General features: G+C 42.7%; 1 protein-coding gene across 1 annotated transcript; it reads right to left on the bottom strand.

Annotated features, from left to right (window-relative positions):
• Positions 1–9,495: 9,495 nt before the first annotated feature.
• Positions 9,496–25,931, bottom strand: TNFSF8 (TNF superfamily member 8). Its single transcript, XM_085320092.1, has 4 exons — positions 25,737–25,931; positions 18,451–18,496; positions 10,450–10,521; positions 9,496–9,893 (listed from the first exon to the last, which is right to left on the bottom strand). Exons 1-4 carry the CDS (start codon positions 25,929–25,931, stop codon positions 9,496–9,498), a joined length of 711 nt encoding a protein of 236 aa, XP_085176218.1.
• Positions 25,932–27,886: the final 1,955 nt, after the last annotated feature.

The raw sequence follows: 27,886 nt of genomic DNA, 5'->3' as shown, positions 1-27,886 counted from the left end.
GAATAAAAATCTGATGTCAAGATGAGAGTGAGGCATAGCTGGAAAATATACGTGAAACTGAATACATATGTGTACTCCCAGGGCTACTTGGATGACCAGTGCTGTTCCATACACTACTCCACGCGGCCTATTTGCAAAATCAGGAAGGGCCACAGGCTGCCTCTGCTGGGGATTTACAAAGAGATGGATTTTTTCTGAAGGATCCAATAACAGACCTGAAATGCTGAGTCTTGGTTGGATATTGTTCTTGAGTTTTGCAAGCAGTAGGTCAAGTTGAAATATTTGTAGTTGTCCAGGCCTTTCTTCAGGGCTTCTCACACCCCCAAATCTCCTACCTGTCTCCCATACTGAATGAACGAAAACCATCTGCTAGGCTCTAACAGCGGGTTAAGGCAGTCTGGGCCACCCAGTGAAATCAATATTTGCATCACCAACTTTTCTGTCACAGGAGTCGTTGCCCCCCTGAGTCGAGTCCCCTGAGGCTTTGCCATCCCGAGCAGTGGGTCCCAGAACCAGTGCTCAGCAACTTGATCAGTGTTTTTTTCACTTTTCAGAAATAACAAGCTGTTACTAGTAAAAAACCATCCACTCTGCAGCCAAGAAGGGGGATTCCCAGAAAGAATGTTAATAGCCACTTTTGATTCCTTGTATTAACTAAGAGAAATTTGAGCAGCAGAGCTGTTTTGTTGGTCATAACAGCAGGGATTGGGGCTGTCTATTGGTCATGATCCTGCCAGAGGGAACCTGATTTAAATATTTTTAGCCAGGTCCTTCTGCTTTGGGGAAGCACCAGACTATCTGGATATGTTGTGTTTGTGTCTTGATCTTTCTGTGGTTTTGACCAGAAATTCCAGACCGGTCTTTGCAACTTCTGCTGCTAAAAGTTTCACTGAAGCTGGTGGTTCCCAGACAAAAAGGGGAAAATGTGGTTTTGTTGAAAAATTCATGGCTTGTGCTTTCTGGGACTCTGTTTTCCTAATGGAGCTGAGACCTGCAAGCCCTTTAATGTGCTTTTGTGGGAAAATAGAGCAAAAATCATTTTCAGCTTCTTTTATGAGATATTCTAAATCCCCTTTAACATAATTTGCTTGCTTTGATTCTCTGGAAGGGAACCACTAATGAAAAACTGAGAAAACATGGTTTCATTCTCCCTTGAAATCTATTCTTGTCAGAATATTATTCTTGTCAGAAGCAAATATATTGTAGATGATATATTTTTACATATTCAGTAATACAGTTCTCTCCAAATAAGGATGACTATTCAATCTGATTAGGCTCAGAATATTTTAGAATCCTAAAGGACTTTAGCAAATTAATTTCTATAAATAATTAAGGAAAAAACGTCTTTGAGATTACACACTAGAATTTCTCCTAATGAAAGGGAGCAGATTTGAATGTTATTTCCTGGATTGTGTGTTGTGTGTTACGAGTTGTAGTTACTATTGTGTGTTGTAGTTACTGTTTTCAATGTATTCATTTTGTCCAGTTGACAGGATTTAGGTCATATTGTAAAAGTAGCTCATTTCTAAGAAACATTCATGATGTGTCACCAGATTAGCTGAAATATCTAACATGTTAGGTAGGGGACTGTTTGTCTTGGCTCTTTTCACACAGCTTCGTTAGTTTTTCTCTCTTATGCTGCAGTTTTCTTTGTGCATGGCTGAGCTTCAACTGTTTCCTTCCTGAATTTACTCACTTTCCCTTGTTTTTGTGGATTTCTCAGATAGCAACAGAAGATAGAAAACATGTGAAATTGACTGTAAATCCCCTAAAATCAGCTATGACATCTCAAATGAGGGACACTCGAGTCATTCATTTCTGCTTTGGAAGCACAATAAGCAAAAATAAACAACAGCGTCACTCTGTTATAAAGGACAAAAATTGATGGAAGGTCTCTTTTTCCCCCTCATATCTCAGGATGATTAGCCTTGCCCTTAGCTCTTGCCCTTCCATCTGGCATAGATATGACGGCTGCTGCGAACGACAGGCCACTGCTCGTGTTTTTGGCTAGCAGAGCCAGTGAGTTTTGCTTTCCTCTGCAATACCTAGACTGGCTTTTACCTCACCTTTTAAATAGATCAGATTTCTAGCTGGCACCTCTAGTGATCACTGCTAATGAAGTGATGATTAAAAGCTTCCTAGCAAATCTGCTGCAGTAAATCATACTTTTGTTTTGTCGTAATCCTACTAGAGGTAAATCTCAGACTTCAATGAACCAAAAAAATTAATTTTTAAATTATATATGGCATTTCCCTCATGGTTTAGATCATTTCTAATGCTATTTCCAATTTCTGTAACTTTTACAATAAGGAGGGGCCTCTGCCTTATCTGCCTAGAATTTAAGATAGGAGCACTTGCAGAATGAGTCACATCTGTGTTTTCCTGTGTGAACTTATAGTTGTTATTATAGAACTGTTCTGATTTTCTTTATTATTTTCATTATTTTTTATTAATCCAGTGCAAGATTTTTTGGCCTTTTCACTCTTAAATTTCTGATATCTTTTAAGTGACTTTATGCAATAACTAAACAAAATGCACACAGAGTTCTTCCTTATTGAATTTTTTGGCCTTAAAGTTGAAATGAAGTTATTTGGTCTTTAAAAAGATTGGTCTATATATGGTAATGAAGAATAAAAGTCTAAGGAAAAGCTTGAGTGACTCTTTAAAAATATTAAGACTGGACAAATGCACTCTACTGAATTGTTTGTGTAACGTCATGGCTTAGAATTGCTTAGGCTCCTCAAACAAAAGCACCAAAAAGTGCTCTCTGTGTCTATCCCTGTTTAAAGACACTGAAGTATTTAAGTGTTCTCATGTTTCTAGGGCCTCTTGGCTGCAATTAAACACCTGCTTAATGTGAAGTGCAGGCTGAAGTGTTCCTCTGAGTCAGGGCAAAAGTACTGAATGCTTTTCAGGATTGAATACCAAATTTTAGTTAGTATTCAACTAAAATGCTCACAGCACTAGATCTTCATACAGATGTTTTACTGGCATTGGAGAAAACAAAATGCAAAGCATTGAAAGACCATGACAACTTCCCACAAGCTTTTCTGTAACGAGTGAAAGGCATCGCAAGATCATAGCCTCCGCTGTGTTTTTAGGGCTAAATCCTCCTCTCATCACCACTGTGCTGCACCCAGAGCGCAGTGTTACTTTCCATCACCGCCACTTGGATTCCACTGACCCAGACGAGCCCAGAGGCAGCCCAGCCTCTTGCTCCGGTAGCTGCAGCACAAGCACATCCCGCCGCTGCGGCACCGACACGTGAGTGAGGAGTTATTCAACTCACGTTACATTTAAACCAACCAAAAAGTTTTAAGCGCTTCCCTGACATCAGGAGATGTAGTCAGTAAAAGGACAACTAGACGGGTGCCTGAATGCTTTAGTTATCCAGGAAGCTCAGATTTTTCGCTCGGGAATTGAGCCCATGCCTGTGTGGTCCAGCCTCTGCATGCCTTACTAACAGCAGTGCTGTGAATAAGAACCATCTTTTATTAGGCCAGCTGATACACATAGAAAAGGGATTTCAGGCATGCAAGCCAACAACTTCTGGTAAATGAAGCTTTACTTGTGTCCTAAGGCAACACTGCAGCTGTAACAAGGTCGGACAGAGACAGCGCTTGGGCTGTTCTCCATCCTACATGGACATATCCTGGCTGTGTAGAAGGGCAGATGTTCACTGCAACCTTCTGCCCAAGCTGATGGTCTTGGTGGGAGGCAGAGAATTGCTGTGGTCCAGCATCAGGCTGACCTGCCTGTGAGGTGCAGGTTTAAGTTTGGCTAGATTGGAGGATCAGGTCTGGATGCACCCGTATCCAGAGGTACGCTCTGTGATATGTCTGATGATGATTAAAGACGAGCTTACACCCATGTTGTGAATAAGACATATTTATTCAAAAAAACAAAAACGAAAAACATATCCCTGCAATATTTAAATTGGAATAATTAACAAAATAACTATTGCAGTTTACATGATATAATTACTTTGATATTTTATATCTATGTCCATTGCTAAAGCCCTAGATGCACTGTCTCACAATGCAGTCAGGTTTCTACATGAAGAAAATACCCTTTAAATATAAAGGCTCTGATATACTGCATACAGTTCTGCTTGCCAATGGCAAAAATTCTGTTCTTCTGCCACTGTCAAGCTTGAGGAACTCAACTAAAGCCCCTAGAATTACATTCATATAAAGTTTTGATGCTATTAAAATTACATTTTTTCATTTTTAAGCATTAAACTTACTTTCCTTCTTGAGCATAAGCTTTAGAAATAGCTATTTTCAGATTATTCTGTAGGCCAGTATTCATCATAACTCATGGAATTAGAGCCTCAGTAGAGCTCATTTAACTGTTAAAACTTTTTTTTTCCCAATTCTTCATTTTTTGGCTTCCTTCCCTTTCTCTCCCTTTTCTTTCCATCTTGTTTGTTTTTTCCATCCATTTTTTTGAGGAAAAAGAAAAAGAGAAGCAAAGACGGAAAGAAGCAGAATAACAGAAACATAAGGAGATTAAAAATATATAAACTGAAGGGAAGAAAAAGTTGTCAAATATTTATTAAATGGTTTTAGATGAACAAACACTTCCTTCAAAACCTAAGTAATAAATTGCTGGATAATTCCAAAATGTTCATTTCCCTATACTGGTTCTGAGCATGTCCAAGCAAGAAGAGGTTGGTAGAAATGAAAATAACCAAAGCATTAAAAACTCCTTCTTTTTTCTCATCCAAAAATATAATGATTTACGTAGGACTGAACAGACAATTCCTGAAGTAGTCTCCAATATTGTAATGCAGTTGGCACTTGCATTTTGCCTTATAGACATACTCCACTGGAGAGCCATAAGCTCTCCATGGATCACGCACAGCCTCAAGGCGCAGGTAGCTTTCTACAGGAAGCTGCAGAAAATGTTCTTGAGTTATCAATCCACAGATTAAATTCTTTTTCAGTAATCTTCCAGCAAATGGAGCTGCTGAGAACGGGGGCCTGCGATGTCTAAGTGTGCTGGGACCCCAGTGAAAATGTCAGTCTTGCACCTACTGGTGACGTGACTGAGTATAAACTCCCCCACCGAGAACATTAGTTCACAGCATCTAATTCAGGCAGTTAATTTGGGTGTTGTGACTCACCCCCTGGAGGTTCCTGTTTCATCACTGACTATATATGAAACAAAGAGCCTAAATTTAGACACTGTGAAAATGCCTGAAGGGAAATGGTGTAGCAGTACTGCAGAATATGGCATCTCATAAAAAAAAATGAGTGAGTTTACTCATGATACACAGCATCCTCCTTATCTTACAACAGAGGAAGGGTTTGCTGCCTGTAGGGAGCCCTTTGCGAGTGGAATTCACATTGGATGGGAAGTTTGTGAAGGCTCTGGTCCAGCACAAGTGTCTCACACCAGAGCCTGTGCTTCTGGGAGCTCAGCCCTTCCTGTGCCATGAAAGGGCTTGAGTTTCAGAAAGTGCTATCTATACTTTTACTCTTTGGCCCCTACCCCCCTTCAACCCCAATTCTTCAAGCTCCTGCAATTAGTCTTAAAACTAGAAACTAGCTGAGCAACTCTGGGGCTGTGGGCACTTCTGCAGAGCGGACTCCTCCAAAACATTTTGCCAAGACTCTGTATTCTCACAGCCCATCGTATTTTCTCACAATTGAACCTTCTTTAGCCAAAAACCCCCAGAAGTTAGATGGGATGTTGAGGTCCTTGAGTGCAGCTCCTGCTGTCACAAGTGTTGCTTGTCAGAAGTTGCATTTTTGCAGTTGTTCATCCTAGAGAAGCTGTCTTTGCTTTGAGGCTTTCCCTTGCTCTTTGCACTGAACACAGGTTATATCACTTCCACTTTGGAAAGGCACCTGCCAGCCAGGCCCGTATAGAGGTCCCAGAAAACCAAAGTTTCTTATTTATTTGGGCTCTTTGTTTGCTTATTTGTGTTAATTAGTCTTTTTCTTCCTTAAATTGCAAGATAGAGTTCATTAAACTAAATAGAGCTGCTGGTAATCTTTGTATCTGTGATAGCATTATGAAGAAAAACAACATTAAGTTAAGAGCAGAAGTCAATGGCCCAGGCTTCTGCAGAATGCTCTGAAGGAATTCATGTGAGTAAGAGGACTACAGAGGCAGTGAGTTTTTTGCAAAGGTCTGTGCACTGTTGATCTAAGTGAGATCTTTGAACGACTAATGCTACACATCTTTAGGTAGTACATAGCCTGTGGTCTGGACCATGGCATAGTAAAGAATTTTGCTCTAAGTGACTACAATATTTCTTCCCCCTCAGAAGGAAGAAAATAAAATAAAACAGAAACAGAGCAGAAGTGAATGTAAAACTCCAAGTTCCTCAGTAAGTGCTCCTGTAGCCACGTCCCAATTTTTAGATCTGAATTTTGAGGAGTCTGGGTTCAGGCCAGTTACATTCTAGATGCCATCAAGCCTCATGATGTGTAATTGCAGTCCTGGACTCAAAGTCTCTCAAGCTCTGGGGAAGTTCATATACAGCGCTATAAGCTTTGATATTAAATTTGATCTGATTTGATTTGCTGCCCCCGGGTGAGCTTGGATAGAATTGTATGGCATTGGCTGATTTCTATTTAGGTCTCTAGTAAAATTTCCTAGAGTGGTTAATAACAGCCAGAATTGGGTCAACATGCACATTTTTCATATCAGTTAGGATTACGAATAATGGCATATATTAACACCTATAGCTGTTGCTTAGCCCAAAAGAAAACAGTTCAACAGTGCAATTCAGTTCTTCAGTCTCCGAGAAAGGCTAAGAAACCTCAGTGTAACAGACTTCCTTGTGAGATTTCTGCTGCTTCCTGTTTCTGGTCAAGTTAGCAATAGTGCATACGCACAGAAAGCCACATGTTTGCCACATCTGAGGGCAAGGAGAGGAATTTTCAAAAATCCTCCATGACTTCAGTACTTTCAGTAGTCTCCAGGGCTGAGGTCTGTGATGGGGAACTGGAGCAGGAGCTCCTGTCCCCTGCGACCACAGTAGCTAAGGTAAAGCCAGTTTCCAGCAGGAACCCTCCGCTGACAAACTGGTTGCTGCAAAAAGTGAAGCCAAGACCATGGGAATGAGCTCTTCCCCCAAAGTGCCTTGCTGTTGACCTTGCCAAAAAGACATGGTGTTGTGCAAAGATTTTAGTAGAGGATTGTTGTCAAGAATAAAGAAACTGCTTCAGAAAGATTAGAAAGTAAGAAAAATGATGAGAGAGTGAAGTGACTTGGAGTGTGCCAGACAATAGGGATTGCTTGGCTCAGGGCTTTGTTTTAATGAAAGCTCTTTAACATTCTTATAACTGATGGAAAACTTGCACACTACTAATGGGCTTCCTTTATGGCTATAATTTATTCCTGTTTCTCAGCGGCAATGGGGTAGCAGCCAGACTGTTTTCTCCTGTGGTATTACAAAGCCTGGGGGCTGAGAAGCTTAGCACTGTTTTGTCATGATTTTCTTCATTTTGTAAAATAATAGAATAAAATCATCCTATGCAGAGAGATTTTTTATTTTTTTAAATAAAGAATGTTCTTTCTCTTTCAATTCAAATTCTTAGAGGAAGGTGAGGAGAACTAAAAATGTATATTTTAATTCATTAGCTGCCTTTCTGGACACTAGTTGTGTGTATCAGGGTGAAAGCAGATAATGATTAAAAATGCTATTCAGGACAGAAGAGTTTTATAGGGTCAGAGGGGCGAGGTGATCTCGATCGAGGTTAGAAGGTCTTAAGCAGGGCAATGTGACTCTTATAAAATGAGTCTCTCTTCTTTAAGGTGTGAAGGAAAAGAAGAAAGCACAGATTTAGTAATCTTTTTTCTTTTTTTTCCCCCAATCACTATTAATAAAAGGAATTTTTTTTTGCATCAGAGTTTACCAAACCAGAAAGTTTTGCTGATTGCTGTATAAATAGGTATCCATATGCTAATATTTGCTAGGTACCTCTAGCAACAATGCAGATTTGGGCTTCATGACCCTTTGAAAGTGTTTTATGCATTTTCCAGTCACACAGTCAAAGAAGGAAACCTCACTGAATGCACCGTGAGTCAAGTAGCACAAGCAGCAAGTTACTGCTGTCAGGAGTATCTTATGTTCACACAAACCATTCATCAGATAAGCCTGAATAATAAAACAGTTAATGGGTACTGAAGCCAGAAACAGATTTTATCGCTAACTCCATGACTGAATGGCTTGATGGGAACAGTTCAAGACGCTCTAGTCAGGTGAAGGAAAGGAGATACAGGTACACAAGGAGAAAAAACAGACACTGATGAAACAAGCCTTAGTAGAACTTCGGTGATGGAGGGAAAAAAATTTTAGTCCCTTCCCTCCCTTACTGTAAAAATTACATTTCAAGTAAATATCTTTGTGTTACTGAAATGCATAAATAAGAAGACCTGAGATTATTGGTTTATCCTTCATTTTCTAAGCTTCTTAGTGACCTAAAGAAGCTCTAATAAAACTCTATCCTGTGGATTGTCCAAGTACACATCTCCCAGCTGAGGGTCAGCTTTGAAGTTGTCTTTGGGAAAGTTGGAACCTCAGATCTCAGTTTTGGATTTTCAGGAAGTTGTGTTGTTAGATAGAGTTTTACACGACTCAGTGTTACAGTGTCATTCAGTTTACTGTCAGATAGGCTGCACAAGATTCAAGAAAAACATATCATCATGAACTTTGTTTTGCAGCAAAACTAGATCATTATTTTGCTATTTCTTATGGAAGGCTCTAGAAGCCCCAGATGAGAACAGAGGCTAAGCACTGTGCCTATACACAGTTGCTGCCCCCAAAGCGCTTCATGTTTAAATAGAAAAGATGTATAAATAGTAAAAAAGTAGACATTTGGAACTAAATCCCACAAAGTCTATAGCAGAATGCAGCACAGAAATATTTTGCAAGTCCCAAATCTCCTACATCCTGTCCCAGAGCGTTAGCTACCAGCTTGTGAGTCAACAATTTCCTCATCTTTGCTTTTGTACAATCTACCCATAAAGCTGCTCAAGAGTTGCTGTTGCATGCTCCAGTTGTAAAGAAAGCATTATTTACGAGCTTTGACCATTAGCTTTTGGAAAGACTAGCTTAAAATACAATTGGATATAATTCAGATAAAGAGATTCCCCTGTTTCCTGAGCACAGGCACCTTGCTGGCAATCCGTTAGCCAAAAATTCTCCATGTTGTCTAGTCTTCCCATAACCTGGTTTGATCTGTGTTTGCACAGGGTTGTTTTGAGGAACCACTGGCGTGGCTGGGGTTATATGCCGGATAGCCCAACATCACAGCAGTCCTACTCTGAGCCAAAACAGAGTAGTGATCCTACGTCTGTCAGATGCGGGTCGTACGGTGTTTTAGGTTTCGTTCTGGGACGCTGCCACAAAGCACCTTGTTTACCCTAGCGACGGAGTGAGATAGGAAATTTAAAACAAGGTTTTGCCTAGTAAAAGCAGGCTACTGTTGTTCAAAGAAAGATAGCGTGGGCGGCTGCAGGAAGGCAGAGAGCCGCTCACATTTCGTCACTGTACATCAAGACCCCGAGAATATTTTCATTGGGAAGGGAAGCTACATTCAAAAATTCAGGCTGATTAAGTCTTACTGATATCCGGTCCTTCACGTTTAGATGTGTCAAGTGGAGCTGGAACAAGGTCTTAAAAGCCTTTTCTTGGCAGGAGTCTGACGCACACCATGTGGATAATGTCTGCCTGCTGATCTTGTCATTCACCAGGAGCTCTATATTCAGGTCTGTGGGTTTGTTTGAACAGCTGGTAAAGTAAAAGTTCAAGTGGCAGTAGATCAAGTAGAGACCTTGTTTCTCTATCACCAGCTCCTCACTCTTGCACTGGATATCTTCACAAACACCCTTCTCGATCAAGCTCAGTTTTGAACTGTTTACTGGGTTTGACACTAGAAGAAAAGGCAAACACATATTAAAATGAGTCACTGAACTCTAGTGACCTAAGGTAGAGTTTTTTGACTGCAGTAGTATTTCCTGGTAAATGGGGATACCTATTCTGTTATTCTGTGGTTTTCCTGTCAGAAACTCCAACAGAGGACCTTAACCCCAGCTGAGTGGTTCACACTTAAAAAGTGAGGTGTTAAGTCCCAAGGACTGTGCAGCCCTTTGGGAAACCCAAGACAAAGAGAAGCAGTGAAAATGGCTTTCTGCAATATTCAAGGGAAATAGTGGGAATATACACTTGTGCGTTCTGGGGGAGAAGGTATTTCCTTATTTATGTTTTCTTATCAAGTTAAAAAAAATATGTCTATGTGATCAGATAGGAGATTTTCCAAAACCCCACGTTTTCAAGAAAACTAAGTTTTTTTTCCCTATAAAATGCCCATCTAGTCAAAAAGTTATTTGCCACTGAATTCATTTTGAATAATACAAATAGTCTGCTCTCCAGCCAGCTCTGAAACATGCATTTGCCAAAGCTCGCCCTCGGCTGGGCTCCCCACTGACCTCTCATGTACGCAGCAGCTGTCTTGATTGGGACACTCTGTAGGATTCTTAAATAGTCTTCGGAGGTGTTCCCTGAAGGAAAAACAGATTAAATAACCACTCCAGAGCTGTTTGGGTTATGGGAGATGCTGTCAACTTCCCACTGTAGTGATCCTCACCTCGTACTGTCCAGCTCAACCTTCAGCTGTCCCCAGACACCCCATCACTGCTGGAGATGATTGAAATGAGTCCTTGCTCCATCACCCATGTGATGGGGTGCAGGACCTGTGCCTGGGGCTGGGTGGAGGCCCAGATGCCAGTCATGGATACAGGTGCTGCTCCGCATCCAAGCAGGATGAAGCGACTGTCTCATTGCCACCACATCACTGGCTTTTATTCCCCTTGCAAAGCAATATGTACAACTCCCTCCTGTCTTTCCTTAAATAGATAGTATTGCACATATTCTTCAAGACCTCCCTTATTTAATGAAATGAGTCTATGGACAAACTGCACATGCAATTATGGCAGCTGGCTCAAAGGGTCAGTGATCTCCATCAAAGGCCTGTGGCAAACACCTGGAGCTAGAGAGGAGTGTCCCAGTACTGGTTTTTACCACATGCCCAGGAGTATCTGATCCACATGTAGATTTTGTAGCAGTGTTAACTCTATTGGTAAACTTCTAGCAGTCCAAGGCCCTGGTAGCTCGTAGTTACTGCTTCAAAACTTGCATTTCTTGTTCTGCTTCCCCGAAATTACATGGGGATAAGCCACGTAGCCATCCTAGAGGGCTGAACTATTTGCATGGTACAGTTACAGACACAGCTCTGCACTTCTAGCTGGAATATGGTTCTGCAAATGACCTTTTGGGAGCTTTTGAATTGTTACTCTGTTCTCTTAGAGGCAAAATGTGGAGGTCTCCAAGGCTGAAGGTGAAGCTGTTGACTATCTGGAGTGTATAAAAGGGTCTTCGTACAAAATCACCATCAGAAAGGAAGTGTCATGCACCCTGCAAGTGTCTTAGCTCCAAGCAGAAGGGAAGGTGGGCCAAGGGGGATCATGAGAAAGCCTCCAAATCCCAGAGCACATGTCAGGGGGGAGACCAGGGCAGTAGAGCAGGGGATGGGTCTCTCTAATGGGGTCACAGGTGGGAACATTGGGGCTGCTGTGCCTGCACCCTAGGCCCAGCATCCGCACTCCTGCATCCCTGGCCCTGCACCCCTGGCCCTGCACCCCTGGCCCTGCATGCCTGGTATGCACATCCTGGCCTGGCATCCCTACATCTGCATCCCTGGCCTTACACCTCACTGTTATCCTTGTGCTTCACATCCTCACTGGATACATTTCATTTTCTCATCTTCTCTGTGCAAGCCTTTCCTTGTCCGTTCTTACTGAGGGAGGCTTTCAGTGGCTGACACTGATTATTCCTACTCTATTCTCTATGTAGAGAACAGATTGTACAGCCCTGTGGGTTTTATGCTATACCCTACAGGCATATGAATGTAACAATTAGATACAGTTTGCGGAAAATAAAGTATATCCTTCTGTGTCCTGGGTGGCTGCACCCAGTCAGACAAATGACTCATTGTATTGACCTCTTCTTCTTTACATCTGCTGGCCTTGCTGTGGATGTGGATGTTCCTAAGCAGCTCAGACAGGAGTTTGGGAAAGTCCTGTGTTTTATTCTACAGCTGAATACAAAGAAGAAAGCATGAATGAGTTTTAGTAGAGCCAGGCCTAACTATAGCCCCCTGTCCCAGAGTTTGCATATCACGCAAGTTTTCCTGTGAATCAGTTTATAAAATTGGTATGATAGTTACCTACACTACAAGGTTCTCAGAAGGACGGATCATATGCGGAACTAGATTCAGCTCCCAGTTACAACATAAGTAAATCTGCAATAACTCCATGCAATAACTGCAAGAACAGGTGATATATTTCTTGTTGTTCCTAACGTAAACAGTATAGAAAGGGTCTACTAAATGCAGAGCGAGCTAAGGATCATAATTTTTATAAAATTCCTGAAACTAAGGGTGCAAGAAAGGCAGTTCAAATCTCCAGACCTCTGTGGTGTCCGCTTGGCCTGATATATAGGAAATTCCTGGTCAGGAGGGTGGATAAATCAGGGGGAAGATGGTCACATGTACAAGTAGCACTGGTTGATGTTTTGTAACATTGCCATCTTCACACTTGTACTGCTGGAGAAACAGGCTGTGGGTGTCTTGAAAGAAGTCCAGTCTTTTTCTAGTTGCATTAACTGAAACTCTCTGGAGGGAAGCAGGTACTCCCTGCACAACCTCAAAAATGAATCGGTTGTGTACCAAGCTCCCTTGGCTGTGCTGGGAATCCCCAGAGGAAGAGCAAAACCTACTTTCCATGCTGTTAGTCATGTCAATGTAGTTTCTAGGGAGTGTGCAGACACTACACAGACATGGAGATGTGGAATAGGATAGGAAAATGTAAGAAAACCCTTCTGACCCTTACTCCAGACCAACCCTGTTAGAATGGCCACAGCAGTCCGGTGAGGCACATTCAGTGGTCCTGAGCCCGCTCACCTTGCAGATGTCCTACAGCAAGGGAGACTTTTTATAGAAACTCGGGCATTTAAGGGGGTTTTACCTTCTAAAGCAGAAAATCCCCTGCTGCTCAAGCAAACATTGGAAGCTGCAGCCCTATTACTTTTGCTAACCCAGCAAAGTGTTGTGCCTGCCCACAAGTGAGCTGCTGCTTCCAGGAGCCGTATCCGTCCTGAGCTGTCTCAGGATATTTGCATGGTGTCTCTCCAGATTGACTCCTTGCTGGTCTGACTGTATTTCACACTTGCAAACCTGCACTTACATTCATTGACGTCAGCAAGTTTTATATGTGTGTGTGTTTGCAAGCCATTTATTTGGTGACATCAGCTGTGTTTCTGAGAAGACATGGTGTGGAAAAAAAAGTTGTTATACAGAGACATTTCCTGTCCCTGCTTGCTAAGGCAGCTTATAACCATTTTTCCAGGTTTGTTTCTAAAGTTAATTCTTTTATCTGAAACATTACTGATATACCAGAGTTTTGGCACTGATCAGTGGATATGTTCAACCACATCATTACCTAACTGGCTTTGCACTGATAGCATGTAAATCAGAAGTAATCCCACTGAAGTCAATAGGATTATATGGATTTAAAAGTATGGTAAGAAGGAGGAAAAGCAAAGCTATGGTGTGGACTAAGTAGCAGGGAGGCCATACTGGTTTCGCTTGTTCCCTGTGATGCAGGATGCACAGACACTACTCCAGACCAGGCTGCTCCAAACCCACCAGTTGATGAAGGAGTCTTGATAGGAGGCTGTTTAGGTTATTCTGCTCTTGGGAAGCTACCAGGAGAGAATTGCCTTTCGTCTGCCCGATCCCCTTTGTCTCATGATGAGCGCCCCAAGGGGCAGTCCTGCCGGAAAGGGCCAGAGAATTTGCTTGAGCCTAAGGCAGCTTTTAACCGCCAAGCCAAAGCAGATGTGCCTCAGGGCTGCAAAACGGGAGCCGTGGCCGAGGCTTGCACGACTTCCACCTGCGCTGCAAATGGGTGAGCGCCTCTTGCAGAAAGGCAGCAGCAGCCCCCGGCGGGGCTGCGTCCTCCAGCCGCAGGAACTGGTGGGCCATGGGCTCGTGGACCGAGGCGGTGTGGCCGGGCAGTGCCCAACGGGTCCTGGGGAGGAGCAGCTCGGCCTGGGGAGCCCCTCCTGCCTCCTGGCTACCTCAGTTTTCCCACCTGAGATGGGTACGGTGGCAGTGTAAAGGATGTTGAGACCAAGTGACCTGGTGGAACAAAGCTTTGCCACCAAGGTGAACACTCCACCCCACCAGGGAATTTGAGGCTCATTTCAGCAGCAGTCACCTCTTGCAATTCTTCTGCAGTGCCTACAGCATTAGAGCTGGCTGGAGATTTGAGTGTGGACAGGCATGAGAGCATTTCAAACACTTGAAATGCCTCAAACGCTTTATCTTAAGGATAAAATAAATTAGAAAAATATCCTAAGAGGTAAAGGCCAGCAATATACAGCTTTCAACCCCCTCCTCCCCAACCTCCAGTTTAAGAGCATTTACAATTAGGCAAGGTGATTTTGTCTCTAGCATTGTCCTGGGGTTATCAAGATTAATTCCTCTTATTTCTCAGCAGTCCCTATCCGAAGTCTCCTTGACTGTCGTTAACTCATGCTCTTCCAGTTAAGCGTCCTGCAAGCAGCTGCCAGCCAGCAGGTCAAAGAGGCCCATAAAGTAAAACTGAGATCTGTGTCCCGTAGTGATGTTTCTCACCTAGGTGCTGCTGCGCGTGCTCTAGCCTACTTCCCGGTGTAGTAAAGGCCACATAATTTCGTGAGCTATTTGTCTATACAGCTGATAACTTGTGTTTTAAGTATTGAAGAGCGAGAGGACACATCATTTGGCATTTGGCAATACCAATCACCTCATTATTAATTAAAAAACAAACCAGCCCCTGTTATGACTAACTTGCATGTGTTTAGCTGCAGTTTCCTCCAGACGCTTGCTTAGGGGGATGTCTGTGCACTCTCTCTAGCATTTACAAACCCAAGATTACCACATTTTTTTAAGTGAGAAACACGGCTCATCTGCCCCAACTTCCCTGGAAGTACAGAGAGCTTTACATACATATATATATGCACATACTGAAGCTGAGAGAATAAAAATCTCTACAGTCTGAATGTGAGATGTCTGTTTCTGAAGAATTCACCATGTCAGGATTATTGACTGACTGGGATTTTAGTGGTGCTATGGTGGATTACTGCCAGCCTGCAGGAGAGCAGATTTAGTTGCAGCAGAGCGAGTTGCACTTGGTTATACCACTGTAAATCTGGAAAATGACTCTCTCTGCTCATTGGCTTTAGCCTGATTTACCTTAGTGCAGCAAGGATGTGTCATCTGTATTATCTTAAGTTCTCAAGGCCAGATTTTTATTTGGGAAACCATTTCCCATTGAAACTGTGAGCAAGATGCGTAATTTCCTTTGCTTGTCTGTCTGCCAATCTTACTGCTGGACAAAAATATATATGGTGTGCGTGTGCGTACGTATCTCTATGTTTTTCTTTTGTAAATGAGAACAGATTTTGTTACTGTGTCTTTGTGATTCAAATAACAACAAGAAAAGCTAGCCTTCGAGGGATTTATAGGGAAACAAGGCTTGGAGAAGACAGCTAGGATGTCAGGAGAACTGATGCCTGGCAGACCATTACAAATTTCTCTATGCCTTAGTTTTCCTTCCATAAAGTGAATGTAATGATAATACCTCTGTGGTATTTATTAGTATGTGATTCAGTGGCTGTGAAAAGTGGATGGGTTTCCACAGAGAAATATATCCGCAAAAAGAACATTTCACAAACATTTACTTCATGGCAAATTTAATTATTTCCTCTGTTGTTCAGCCATTCCATGGAGTATGGCGAAGTGGTTTTCAGGAGACTGGTATCATTTTTCACACCAACATTTAATTAGCATCTTTCTCAGCCACTGCTTGCAGATTACTGCAAACCCATCCATCGAGGATTGACAGCTGAGCCAGGAAGGTACTCGCTCCCTAGCTCTGCTCTAGGGCCCACTGGTATTTAGCTAATAAGAGAATATAATCTCATTGGAAATCTAAATGAAATCAAGCTGCTTTTTCTCCTGTTTGGCTGTTTTAACATTACTAAATTAATTCAGGGAAGAGGCTATGTCTGGGTGACTGTCCATTTACGTTACAGAGCAATTCTGCCTGCAGGAACCCACACCCTTCTCACGGGCGCATTCCCGCATCCCCCCCCCTAGCATCTCCAAGGCATTTTGCACAAGCAGCTACCACCAGCTTAGCCAACACCTTTAGCTTCCCCATCAGTACAGAGCCACACACAGGGCTAGAGCGAGGCTGAGCACTGGCAACTCAGCATTGCTCAGTTTTTCTGTCCTTGGCCACTGTTAGAGCTTCGAGGGCACTGCTGTGAACCAGAGGGTGAAGCATACAGCCAGATTACTCTACCAGCATCTGGTCTGCCTGCATGGCAGACGCTCTGCAAATCTCAATCTCCAGCACCCTCTGCCCAAGCCTCACCACCCACGTCGCGATTCTGTCCCTTTTGGTGCACCGGGACCCCGCAGCGAGTCACTACCTCTCCCTGCTTTGAAGTCAACGAGTGAAGCCTTGCACTGTGCAACGGACTTTCCTGCCAAAGGGGCCTCTGCAAACTAACTCATGGGATAAATTAATCAATTAGTTTCGCTTTACGCATTTTAACAGAAAAATAAAAGGCTGTTGTAATTCACTCACACTTTAATGCTCCATTATCCTGCCAGAGCTGTATAATAGACCCTGACAGGCAATGATGGCAAGGCTGATAAAGTGCTTGCACCTATCACAAACAGCTTTCAGAAACCTCTCCTGCCTTGTGGGGTTTCTTTCTCGTTCCCTCCTCTATCTTTCACTCGTGGCATCATCTCAGATTTACCAGCAGGATTCAGAGCAAGAGGGTGCCTGTAATTGATATTGACCCAAAGACAAAAAGGTTTCCAGCTAATGAAACATCTTGCAAATTCCTCCTGACAGGCAGCTGCCAGTTATTGATGAAGAGAGAAAGCAAGCGGCACCAGCTGGCTGAGCTGGAGGGGAAAAAAAAATCAACGCACTTCTTTCGGATTAGTGAGACTCCTCCTTCCTGCCCTTTTAATGCCAGCATTGCTCGTACTTTGCATTGAAATGATGCTGACTGACGGATAATGTCTCTGTGGCTGCTCCTCTGTCCGTCACTGTGCTCCACTCGGACAGCTTTCACTACATCTTGCTACCTAGCAGTAAAACTCAGCCACGAAAACCAGCACAGTTCTGGTGACTTCCCTGAGGTTGTGTTGGTTTATGAGAGTGGAGGCTCTGCTCTGGGGTGTCTCTCTAGGGCCAGACCTTCTCACAGTTGTTGCCTCCTTTCCATCACCATGGAGGTTAGAAGCAGCCCATCTGCAGAGGCAGACGTTTGGCTATGGAAGAAAATGCCTCCAGTTTTACATGAGTTTTTAAAAAAATGATAGTTAGGCCAATGTGAAGTTCTGAGGTAGGACACTGTGACACGCAGGGACCACTTCAAGACCTTTGGGCATGAAAAAGCCCCAAAAGACCTCTGAATTCAGAAATTCTCCTAGTTAGAGCATATTCTACCTAGCTTCAGGTAATGAAGCAGAGGCTTCATTATCTTAACTCTATGAAAATACTGAGGTGCAGAAAAGCTGCTTTTGTAATTAGGAGTCTCTGGACCTTGAGTGTCGATTCCCAATTCTTCCAACCCCTCTAGATGAACTCTGTGCCTCTGTTTCCCCCAGTGTAGACCGGAAGGGAGTACCATCTCCTATCCACCTAGGCTGAGTAGACAATCTCGTTTGCAGTAAGCTAAGATACTTGATACTAAGGCCACATAATTTGGGAAGCAACAGCAACAAAATAAATAGAGCTATTCTTGATTTATGCTAAACAATGTTTTAATTTCTTGCTCTGCATCTCTTGCTGTKGTTTTCTTCCTGCTTCTCCCACACCTGCCCCTCCTCTTCTTTTTTTTTCCTGCAAACCAGTAACAAACTCATGACTACTCCAGGCCAAGGGAATTCAGGAGGAGTCAGTTGCTTTGAAATATGTGCCAGCATCTTTGCACTCAGGGCTTGCGAAAATGGGGACGCTATGCCCACATRTGCAGGAGCCAGCCTTTAAACCAAGACCTAATAGTCCAACCGATGTTCACATCCTTTGGCAAAAATGCTCTGTTGCAAAAACCTCTCAGGGTAAGTTCAGAAATGCTTGTTATTTCCTCGTGCATTGGTTTCTGGAGGTAATGAGTAATTTGAAAGCTTTTTTAGCCTTTTTTTTTTTTTTAACACTGCAACACTGCCTTGGTTTTTCCTCAAGAAGAAGCTTTATGTGAAAGGTTAAGATGTGCACAATTAGCTTATTTGTCATCTTGGACAATGTTTGCATTACAGATCAGACAAATCGCACCTATTGACTTTTTAGGTGTCTTACCTGTCCTGATAGGTTTCGCAACACCCTCTGTGGCTGGATCAGCTGCCTGAAAGAGAAGCAAGAGAATGGATGGTTATTCTGGGGGCTGGGCATACTGGCGCTTAAGGAGGGCCCGGTTTTCAAAATGGATCTTAAAAATTTCCATTGTGTCCCAGGAGGGCAATGCAGAGACCGATACACAAGGAGCCAGCACCAACCACTATAGATCATATGGCTCCTACAGAGACACGTGGGTCTGAGGGGACTTGCTAGGGAGCTCAAGCCTCCAGATATAACTTTTTTTTCACACATCYGAATTTCACTCTCATGCATTCCTCATCACAGCTTGTGGTGCAAAAATAGTGCAAGTAGGTGTTTGTGTGGCCTGAAGAGTTCATTTTTCCCCCTAATCTAGAAATCTACATTTCTGACATGGGCAGCAAATCTCTCAGTGCTGTGGGAAATCTGTGCAGCTTTTGTTGGGGTCACTTTGAAAGCAAAAGCCTGAACCCCCCTGTTTTGTGGCTTGCAAAGCTTGGAAAGAGTAGAACAGAGCAGGGCTCCTCATACAGGACTGGTGACCTTTGAGAACGTCTGTCTCTGGAAAGCTCTTAGGTGACCAGAAATAGAAGCTGTAATGCCTACGACAGGTCTTAGAGCAGTGGTACATCAGCCCTGCCTCACAGCTATTCCTGCTACTTGCTGGGATGTAAACCCAAGGGACAAGATGGCAGAGGAAGTTATGTTTGCATAGYAGGAAACATGCCCTGAGTGTGTAAATATGGTAGATTTAGTCTGTGGTGTTTCATCACACCTCTGCCATCCAAATGTTAAACCTTCAAGTGTGTGCTTGCTTGCATATTATTTCCATGCAGGTTAAATCACTGACAGCTCACAGACCTGTAGCAATGCCCTCGAGGAGCAAACAAGTTCTCCCAACATACAAGGAAAGAAACTGAGAGTGTCTCAGCACTGGAAACTGTGTGTCATGTCCCTTCACACACATGCACCAGGGCAGACCTACAGTAATTTTAGTATCAGGGAGTGGTTTTGCTCCCTTTTAGGCTAGCCTAAACTAGCTYCTTTAATCTGGATAGTGATTACCTGGGGTAGTTGTGCAGTCTGACGTAGCCAGGCCCAATTTAGCATATTCAAGAATGAGATAGTAGGGAAGCAAGGACTGACTTTGGCAGGACATTTACATCTGAAAGCAAGGAGGCAGACCATGCATCCAGTGTGAGACAACTTCRTTGCTACTGGGCTGGAGAAATCAAGGGTCTTATGACAGCAATCTGAAATAAGCACTTTATTTCTGGACATAAATAGGATAATGTGTAGCATGGGGAGATGAAAGATAGGACAGTAAGAGAAGTCAACTTATGTCTCTGTGGTACATAAGGTTCTGGCCTTAAATGTGTAAAAGTAGTTTTACTTAGACTCTGACCTAATGTGACCGTTTTTTCAACTGTACCTGAAGTGCAGACCTGCTTCTGCTCTCAGCAAAACAGTATTATTCTTTGGCTCTAATCATAAAATGCTGTGTCCTGCAGACAGAGTCGGCGCAGGTAGCGCAGGATTTGGGTACCTGTAATACCTGATTTGCTGACTTTCTCTCCGCACACCTGAGTAAGAGAGGGGRAAAGGAATCTATATTACAGCAAGAGGAGAGCCAATGTGTTTCTCCAGGTGATCTGCCTAGGATATATAGGCAATCTGCTGCGTTAGGAGCCGAAAGGAAATCTAGAGCTTCAATTTGGAAGACCAGGTATTTCCAAGCTTTTTAGTCCCTCTCCATAACATCCATCSGCCGAAACTCCCATGGATCCCATGCACACCTGTCATCAAATGTGGGACTGAAAACACCCTCAAGTCTTGGTGATTCTAAGGACCACCTGTCATGGTCTTTCTGCTCCAGCCTCAGCCTTGCATGAGACTGTCCTACCACCCTGCACTCAGGGCATGGAGAAGCATTGCATATCAGTGCAATGTATGAGCATTTCTGCCCTCTGCAGAGGATTAAAGGCAGTTTTTCAGGAAAGAAAGGAGATGCTACATCCACAACTACATTGCACCAAATGAAATCAGACAACAGTCCCACTGGGYGCTCAATCACTTGATTGAGACATTATTGTCAGAGCGAGGCATTCACATTGCAGACCTCCCTTGGAGATGACATACAGGAAAAGAGTCTGATGACTTGCAACTTGCTTTGTTGTCAGGGCAACAGGATCAAAATTAAATGTATTAATGTCTCGTGTTCTCTCCTGGGAGATCTCCCAGTGGGTAAAAACACCAGATATTAATGCAATTTAATTAGTGACAGCTGAGTAGAGCTTGGTTTGAAATATTACTGGTATTGCTGTTTTCTAACAGCAGGAATATTCTATGTAATGCTGTAATTTGAAATGTAAAGAAGCACAGACTAGAAGCTTGAAGAGATTAAATTCTACAGCACAAACTCAGGAAAAGGTTCATTGCAATGAATTTCACCCTGTCTGCAGCAACTCTGGGTGCTGCTAACGAAAGATTTCAGTCATTACTCAGCAATCAGAATAATCTGAGTTTGCTTCATTAGATAAAATGATAATCGGGTGCTAGCAAGAGCCATTTCTTTCTTTACCTAAGAAATTTTTCCGAATTAAATCAGATTGGACCCTTATCTGCTACATRGTGAAAATCTTCTTATTAAATGCATCTTGTAATTCCTCTCTTCTTAGAAGAAAACCTGTAAGTCAAACTGGTCCCGGCTGCAGAGGAATTATACACACACATTTAGCAGTCAAGCAGTAGCAAAGAGCGAGTGTTGCAGAGTGTTGTTATACTGGTGTTGGCATATACTGTGATAATTCCTGAGCAGTGATGGGTAAATGTGCTCAGAAAGATGTACTCCCTGACCGGAAATGTTACCRGCTTTTACAGCTTTAATTCCTGGTCAGAAGAAGGGGTTGTTCTACTAATTTCAGTGCCATGGCTTAAGCCAGTGTAATGAATTGCAGCTTGCCCTGATATCTTGGGTTATCTGTGGGATACCTGAGCAATCATCCTATCTCACTTCTTCATATATCCATATCTGGTTGTAGCTGGAGCCTGCAATGTCCCTCAGTTTTCAGGCAGAGAGTTATAGGTTAATTCTGCCAGAACTGAATAACTGAGGTCTCCGGAGCATGTATCTGCTCCCCAGAAAGTCCAAGAGAAAAAACACCTCCAAAACACAATCCCCAGAAAATAGCATTGGGCCAGCTTCACTAGGGCCAGGGTTTTTCTGAAAGCCAAGCACGTGTCTAGGTGTGTGAACACACAGCAGCTCTGCTGAGGAGCTCTCASGGACAAGCTCTTCGGACTACTACTGTCAAAGGAAGTGGGTTGTGCTCTTTTGGGACAGGACATGAAGGGAAGCATCCAGACGGGCCCTGAGGAGCAGCACTCACTCAGGACCCAGCAGCCATCTCTCCTGCAGTGATGGATCCCAGCTACTGACCTCTGGGACATTGGTTCATCCTTGAGCTTTGCACCATCTTATGGCCAAGAAGGTGAGGAAGGAGGTGGTGTTTTTTTCCCGCAGAAAATATGATACTCTCTCCACTGCTGATGTGGCAACAAAAGCCATGGGAAATGGAGGCCCATCTTAAATTCAGTTATTCCAGTATTGACAAAACCTATTCAAYTGACACCTTTAGATGGCATATGGCTCTTAATTTACAGACTATTTATAGCAAGAGTCAGAATAGCACCCTTTTCTCCTAAAATGCCTCAATGGTTTTCCTGCAAAAGTTCAACAAGTGGAAAAGCAAAGTTAGTGGCAATTTTCAGTAGTTTTTTTCTGCTTCTATCAAGATTGCCCACCAGAGGGGGCCAATTAGCATCGATTGTGGCAGGCTATGGTAGACTTTTTCTAAGCATACATAAATCACCAAGTAGTTAGTGCAGGAACATGCTAGGTAGTATAGGAATGATTTTCAGTCACTACAGTTCCTCTGCTAATGAGATTTTTATGTATTTAACTGCAGCACCCCTGGAAATTAGTTCAACAAGTATAAATGCTCTACTGACTCTTAGCATTCGCCACTCTGATGCCTTTACAGTACTGAGAAGATTGGCCTACACAGTTCAGAGGTTAAAAACACGAACTCTGTAAAACCCAGAACAGTGATGGACTGTCTCATCTTACATATAGTACTAAATCTTGTGACTTTGGTGTCAAATACAGYCTGCCTAACAAGATATCCTAAGATAACCTATCATTGGAGGGCCATAGTAACTACCTTTGCATAGCACTTCCTGTCCTGAAGTCTTTCACTGGATTTATATGTRCATATACACATGTACACAAACCCATATGTATATCTATATCATCTGTATCTGTATCTCCCCAGCAGCAGTGAAATGGAGCAGATAGATAGATAGAAGGGTAAAGGTTTTGCAACTTTTAAATAGTATTAAGAAGGAAAATATAGGCAAAGATCCCCCATACAACAACCATTCTTATTCTACAGAAAATGAAAATCACTACTGAAAGTTCCGTATAAGTGACTGACCTGATGCCCAGTGTCTGCACAGCTGCAAGCTGAAGAACTAAACTGACCACAGCTATGTATGTGATTCTAAAAACTGACAGTTCCCTGGCCATCATCTCTGGCCAAATATTGAATGTGCAGTGCTGCCCTTCTTGAAAACATGGTATGATGGAAATTTCTTAGGGTGCTGGAAAACATGGCAAAACAAGGCATGAATACGATGTATTAGAAACAGTGTTAGGTTTAGAGAAGCAATTCTGAAATCATAGTTCTTTTGTTTATTTGTTTTGTTTGGTCTTTCATGTTGGATAAAAGAGCACCTAAGATTTTGGATGGYGAGAACACCTCCTTTTCACACAGTTTGATTTTTACCTTCTTAGTGCATTATCCTTCATTGAAAGGGATGAAGGAGATTGAGCAGCCAAATTCCACATACCTACAATGGGGCAAAGTAACTTTAAGATCTGTAAGACACCAGAAGCCTCCACCACAAAGGAGGCACCTAAGACATGCCCTAAGGGCCATATTGTCCCCGAGAACCTCTAGCACTCCTCTGACCAGAGGAACATGAAAGTTTCCATCTCAGCTCAGCATGAGGAGAGCATGAAGTTGCCAGCATTGCACCAATGATCAAGGACCACTCACATACTTCARCTGACAACATCTTGGAGAGAAAATCAGATCATCCCATGGGGCTGATCGCTCAAAATAYTGGTTCTCTCTTCAGAAGTTACAAAGAAAATAATTAAGCCAATTGATGATGCTTTACTCCCTACAGCAACAAGACTTAATAGTCAAGGATATTGAAGTACGACAACTCCCCCGATCCCCTGCCCTGGTGCCTACTAAAAATAGTACTAAAAGATGCTCAGCCCAAGCCACAACTATATCACCAAAGCAGCTGGTGCCCAGACTGCCCAGATGAGTGCTGACAGGGTGAACATGAGCCAAGGGTTTTTTGGAGCAAGCCCTGGGATTCTTTGAGGAATACCTCTCACAGAACCACCATTTTTACCTGGCATGGAAATTTGAGACCAGCCATGGATGGAGAATTTTAGCTCACAGAGAGCTAGAACAYGAATTACATATTTACTGCCAAATTCTGCTTGCAGTGTAAAATTGCTACTCAACTTCCTTGTGTTTCTCACACACCTCAGCTTACTACTTTCTCCTTCAGCCAAGCTCAGTTTCCAAAGCAGGTGCAATAATGTCATTATTCTTTTAAATGAAAACCCTGACTCTCTCAGTAATATAACTCCTCTGGCACCTGGTGTAACTGCATTTATCCTGACAGAGAGCTAATTTAATGCTTACTTTCATAATAAGTACAAATGAAAGCCACATTATATAGGATAGCTGTAGCAATTCTGTAATTACCTAGGCAGTTATTTTAAAGATCTTCCTTAATGTCCCACTACTTATCATTTGAAAATACCTATGTGTGATTCTAACCATGTCCAGACTGCTTCCTTTTTTGGAAGAACAGTGATTTCAGGTAAATGAATCCTCACTGATACAGTTTTAAAAAATATCACTCAAGCCTTAATGGTTCAGTTTCTGGATAATATGCATATATGGACACATAAATGTGCACAAGATCAATTTAGTAAGAGAAAATACTGTGCTAGAAGGTCATATATTGTTTTCCATGGACAACTTCCTTMAGCAGCCCAGAGCTAATGCTTTCCTTCTATGATTAGCAGCAGAGGTTACTTCAGCACTTAGATTTTGTGATAAGATTTCTAAGCTTATAAAACTTCTAATGTGGCATTTTACCCCAGTGAAGTTTGTGGCAAACTTCAGAAATGCACTCTTTATACTCACAGTCACCTGCACCAGAAGAAAATACTGCCTCTCCCCTGGCTGGAACTACACTGCCGGTTCCCCATTCAATTCCAGCCCCACTTTGGAGAGGTCCTCTTTATTTTAAAAAGGTAGAAACARGTGTAGGGAGAGGCAAATACCTTTTGTCAGAATTTTCCTCACTTACATCCTTCAGTTATCGTTGCTACAACTCTCCTTTTGCATTAGAATCACACYCAAGAGCAGGACTAACAAAAAAGAGAGCTGCTTCTCCCCCATCCATTGCTCTGAGTTCAAGAGGGCTCTGCTTCACCACACCACAGTGCATCCTAACAGACAGCACCGTGGTCTCATCCAGACTAGTTGGGGACTAGTTGAGTCCCCCACTGAAGGAAGCTGAAGGCAAAAGCCTTGTTTCGTGTTTACTGCAAAGGTTATCTGCATCCTTGTTTTTTGTTTTGGTCTTTCCTGTAAAGTATCAGGCAATGTCACACCCTGTGTCACATCTAGAGATGCCCTGTTTTATGTCTGCCACCAAAGCAGTTAGCAGCCTATCAGAGGAACAATTGTAGGCACTGCCAGACCAGACCATCTCATACAGCAGTTGGTCTCCGAAGAAGCCACAGGAGACCCTTCAGAAAAGGGTAAATAACCAGGGGGACACTGGAGGAGTGATCTCTCTCCATCCCTCCTCCTAAGTAGGCTGGATAGAGGGTGGCTTGAACCTTGGATTATGAACTTTCCTCTTCCGTTGATAGAGAAGAAACTGCTTACTAAAAGCTGCAGAAATTAATGTTGCCCATAGAAAAATTACTTCTCTTGACAGTTCTTTTCTCTTCCTCTTTATTTTGTCCTTCTCACCACTAACTCATGTGTGTGCATGTATAACAGTTGGCAGTGTCTGATTTTCAGGCACAGGATAATTTTTGGAAAGTGAGAGTTTAAAAAAGTAAAAGAGATAGCCAAGGAGTAAAGTTAGAAATTGCTTACCGTCCTCTGAATGACTAAGACCATGATGGTGGCTAAAGCAAAGATGAGTAAAGCAACAAGTGTCGCAATGATGAAATACAAGCACGTTTTGTTAGTGGCCCCAAGCCTCCTTGAAACGGTGTCTTCAGTCATATGCATGGCTGATTCATGAGAGTTCTTCACCTGAAAAAGAGTTTGCTCTTGTGCTGAGCACATTCTTATATAGCTCTCAGGGTACTGCTCTGTATCTCTTCTTGATCAGATTCAACTCGCAGCCCATCTCTGTTCCTGGCAGGATTTTCCCCCTCATCCTGGCTCATGTGATCTGGAAAAAAAACTTCATCATTTGTGGTACAAAGAAAGAGGGACCCGGGGGCGTGAAGCAGGACGCAGCTGTGAAGAGGGGAAGGAGCTTCATGTTCTTGATCAGGGATTTCGCGACGGCAGTGTTGTATGCTGCATTGGAGGTTTCTGATGTCAGAAGCTGAATAGTTACCCAGATCAGTCCTCCCCCCCCTCCACCGCCACTGGCTTTCTGTGAAACGGAGTGCTATGCAAATTTTGTTTCACTTTATACTCAGCGCAGTTGCAGTTCAGTACAGTAAATTACCCTTGAATACTGCCTTCCTGTTATACAGAGTAATCTCTTCTTATTCTTAGTAGTATCCTTATGCTACAATCTCCAGAGGTCCAGGTTCAGATATGACCTATGTTTTGAGTTTGGTAACTGTTGCTCCTGTCTGCAAAGATCTAGAGATGTTGCATGGGATTCTCAGTGAAGCATTTCATAGAAATGTGTCAGGAAGGCGTCTACGATGCAGGATGCAAGTTCCAGGGAAAGCCATAGAAAGAAAGCAGTCACATCAAAATAGTTGAAAGGGTGATGGTAGGTTGTGCCCATACAGTTCTGAGTGTCTGTATCCATTGTCATGTCCTGAGTTATCTGTAGTTGGTAAATTAATCCTAGTTTCTACTTTACCCATGAGACTCTCAGATACTCTAGACTAGGACTAGTTCCCAGCCRTGGGGGATTCCCACAGAACCCAAATGAGATTTCTTTAATTGGAAAAATTTCTCTTCCATTCCAATGTGACATGAACAGTAATTGCAAACCCTGCATTTTTTTACAAGAGATGACTCCTTGCTTTCTGGTTTGCTCAAGTCTAAAGTCACTTCAGTGCTTTCAAAAATTTTTGCAGTTAGATACATGTCTTTTKATGATTAATGTCTGTGGAAGCCAGTTAACTCATGGAACATGATCAAATTGGCTCAGCGTATTAATTGTACCAGTTTACAATTCAGTGATATAAAGGCATAAGAATGGCCAAACAGGGTCTTACTAATGGTCCATTTAAATCAGTATTTTGCCTTCAGCACTGAACAATGAGAGATGCTTTAGGAAGACTATTAGAACAGGAAAAGGAGGTAAACTTACTTCTTGAGTGAATCACACTACAAAAGCTTTTATAGATTTCCAAAATTACATCATTTGGAGCAAAAGCATCCCTCTATCACCATGGAAACAGATGCAATCCATTTTAATCAGAGAAAAAGGGAAGCATCCTTTTCTCCATAAAGATGAAACAATAGTGCAATATCCTTGCTTAGGGCTTTCTCAGCAGCAGTGGCTGCTAGCTGCAGTGGCTCTTGCTTGTCCTGTTTTGCACTGGAAATTAATCTCATCTTTTAAAGGAAAGACTTACAGTGAAAATTCATTTGAACTCTTAAACCAAACAGTCTTGTASAGCAGCAAACCCACGCTTTGGAAAACAGACCATGGACCTTCCCTAACATAATCATTGCTACCCAGCCCTCCCTGACAGTGTGACAGTTCTGAAAATAAGGAGAGAGAATCCAGGCTAAAAAGATCTTGAAGTGACTTGCTAGCATCTCCTGTACTTGAAAAGATGGTTCAGCATCTCTTGCTCATGGTGGATTCCAGGTATATACCTCAGCAAGGAAGATGCATTGCTAAAGAGGAATAGTGGTGGGGTAGTTTTAAGGCAGTTTTCTGATTGTGAAGCTGAGCTTAATTCCAGTGGTCTGGCACAAGTTCACAGTGAGTCAGGCTCTATGTCACCTCATCCTCTGTATCATTAAGAGAGTGCTGCTCTCTATGGGCTTGTGGGCTTCTTTGGTTGCTCAGGAATTTGCATGGTCAGCTCTCCAAA

Source organism: Rhea americana, unplaced genomic scaffold (genome assembly GCF_003343005.1).
Source record: "Rhea americana isolate MKP2758 unplaced genomic scaffold, rheAme1 scaffold_61, whole genome shotgun sequence".
Taxonomy (NCBI): Eukaryota; Metazoa; Chordata; class Aves; order Rheiformes; family Rheidae; genus Rhea; species Rhea americana.
Note: the sequence above shows the minus strand (reverse complement) of the source record. Positions and strands in the feature narration are given on the sequence as shown.

Bases quoted from the DNA above. Each gene is read 5' to 3' on its own strand.
- TNFSF8 (XM_085320092.1), bottom strand. From the start codon at position 25,931: ATGTGCTCAGCACAAGAGCAAACTCTTTTTCAGGTGAAGAACTCTCAT. The intron at 10,522-18,450 runs GTAAGACACCTA...TTTTTCCTTCAG, and splicing joins TGCGAAACCTATCAGGACAG to GGAACACCTCCGAAGACTAT. The intron at 9,894-10,449 runs GTCAGTGGGGAG...CTTTTCTTCTAG, and splicing joins AGCTGCTGCGTACATGAGAG to TGTCAAACCCAGTAAACAGT.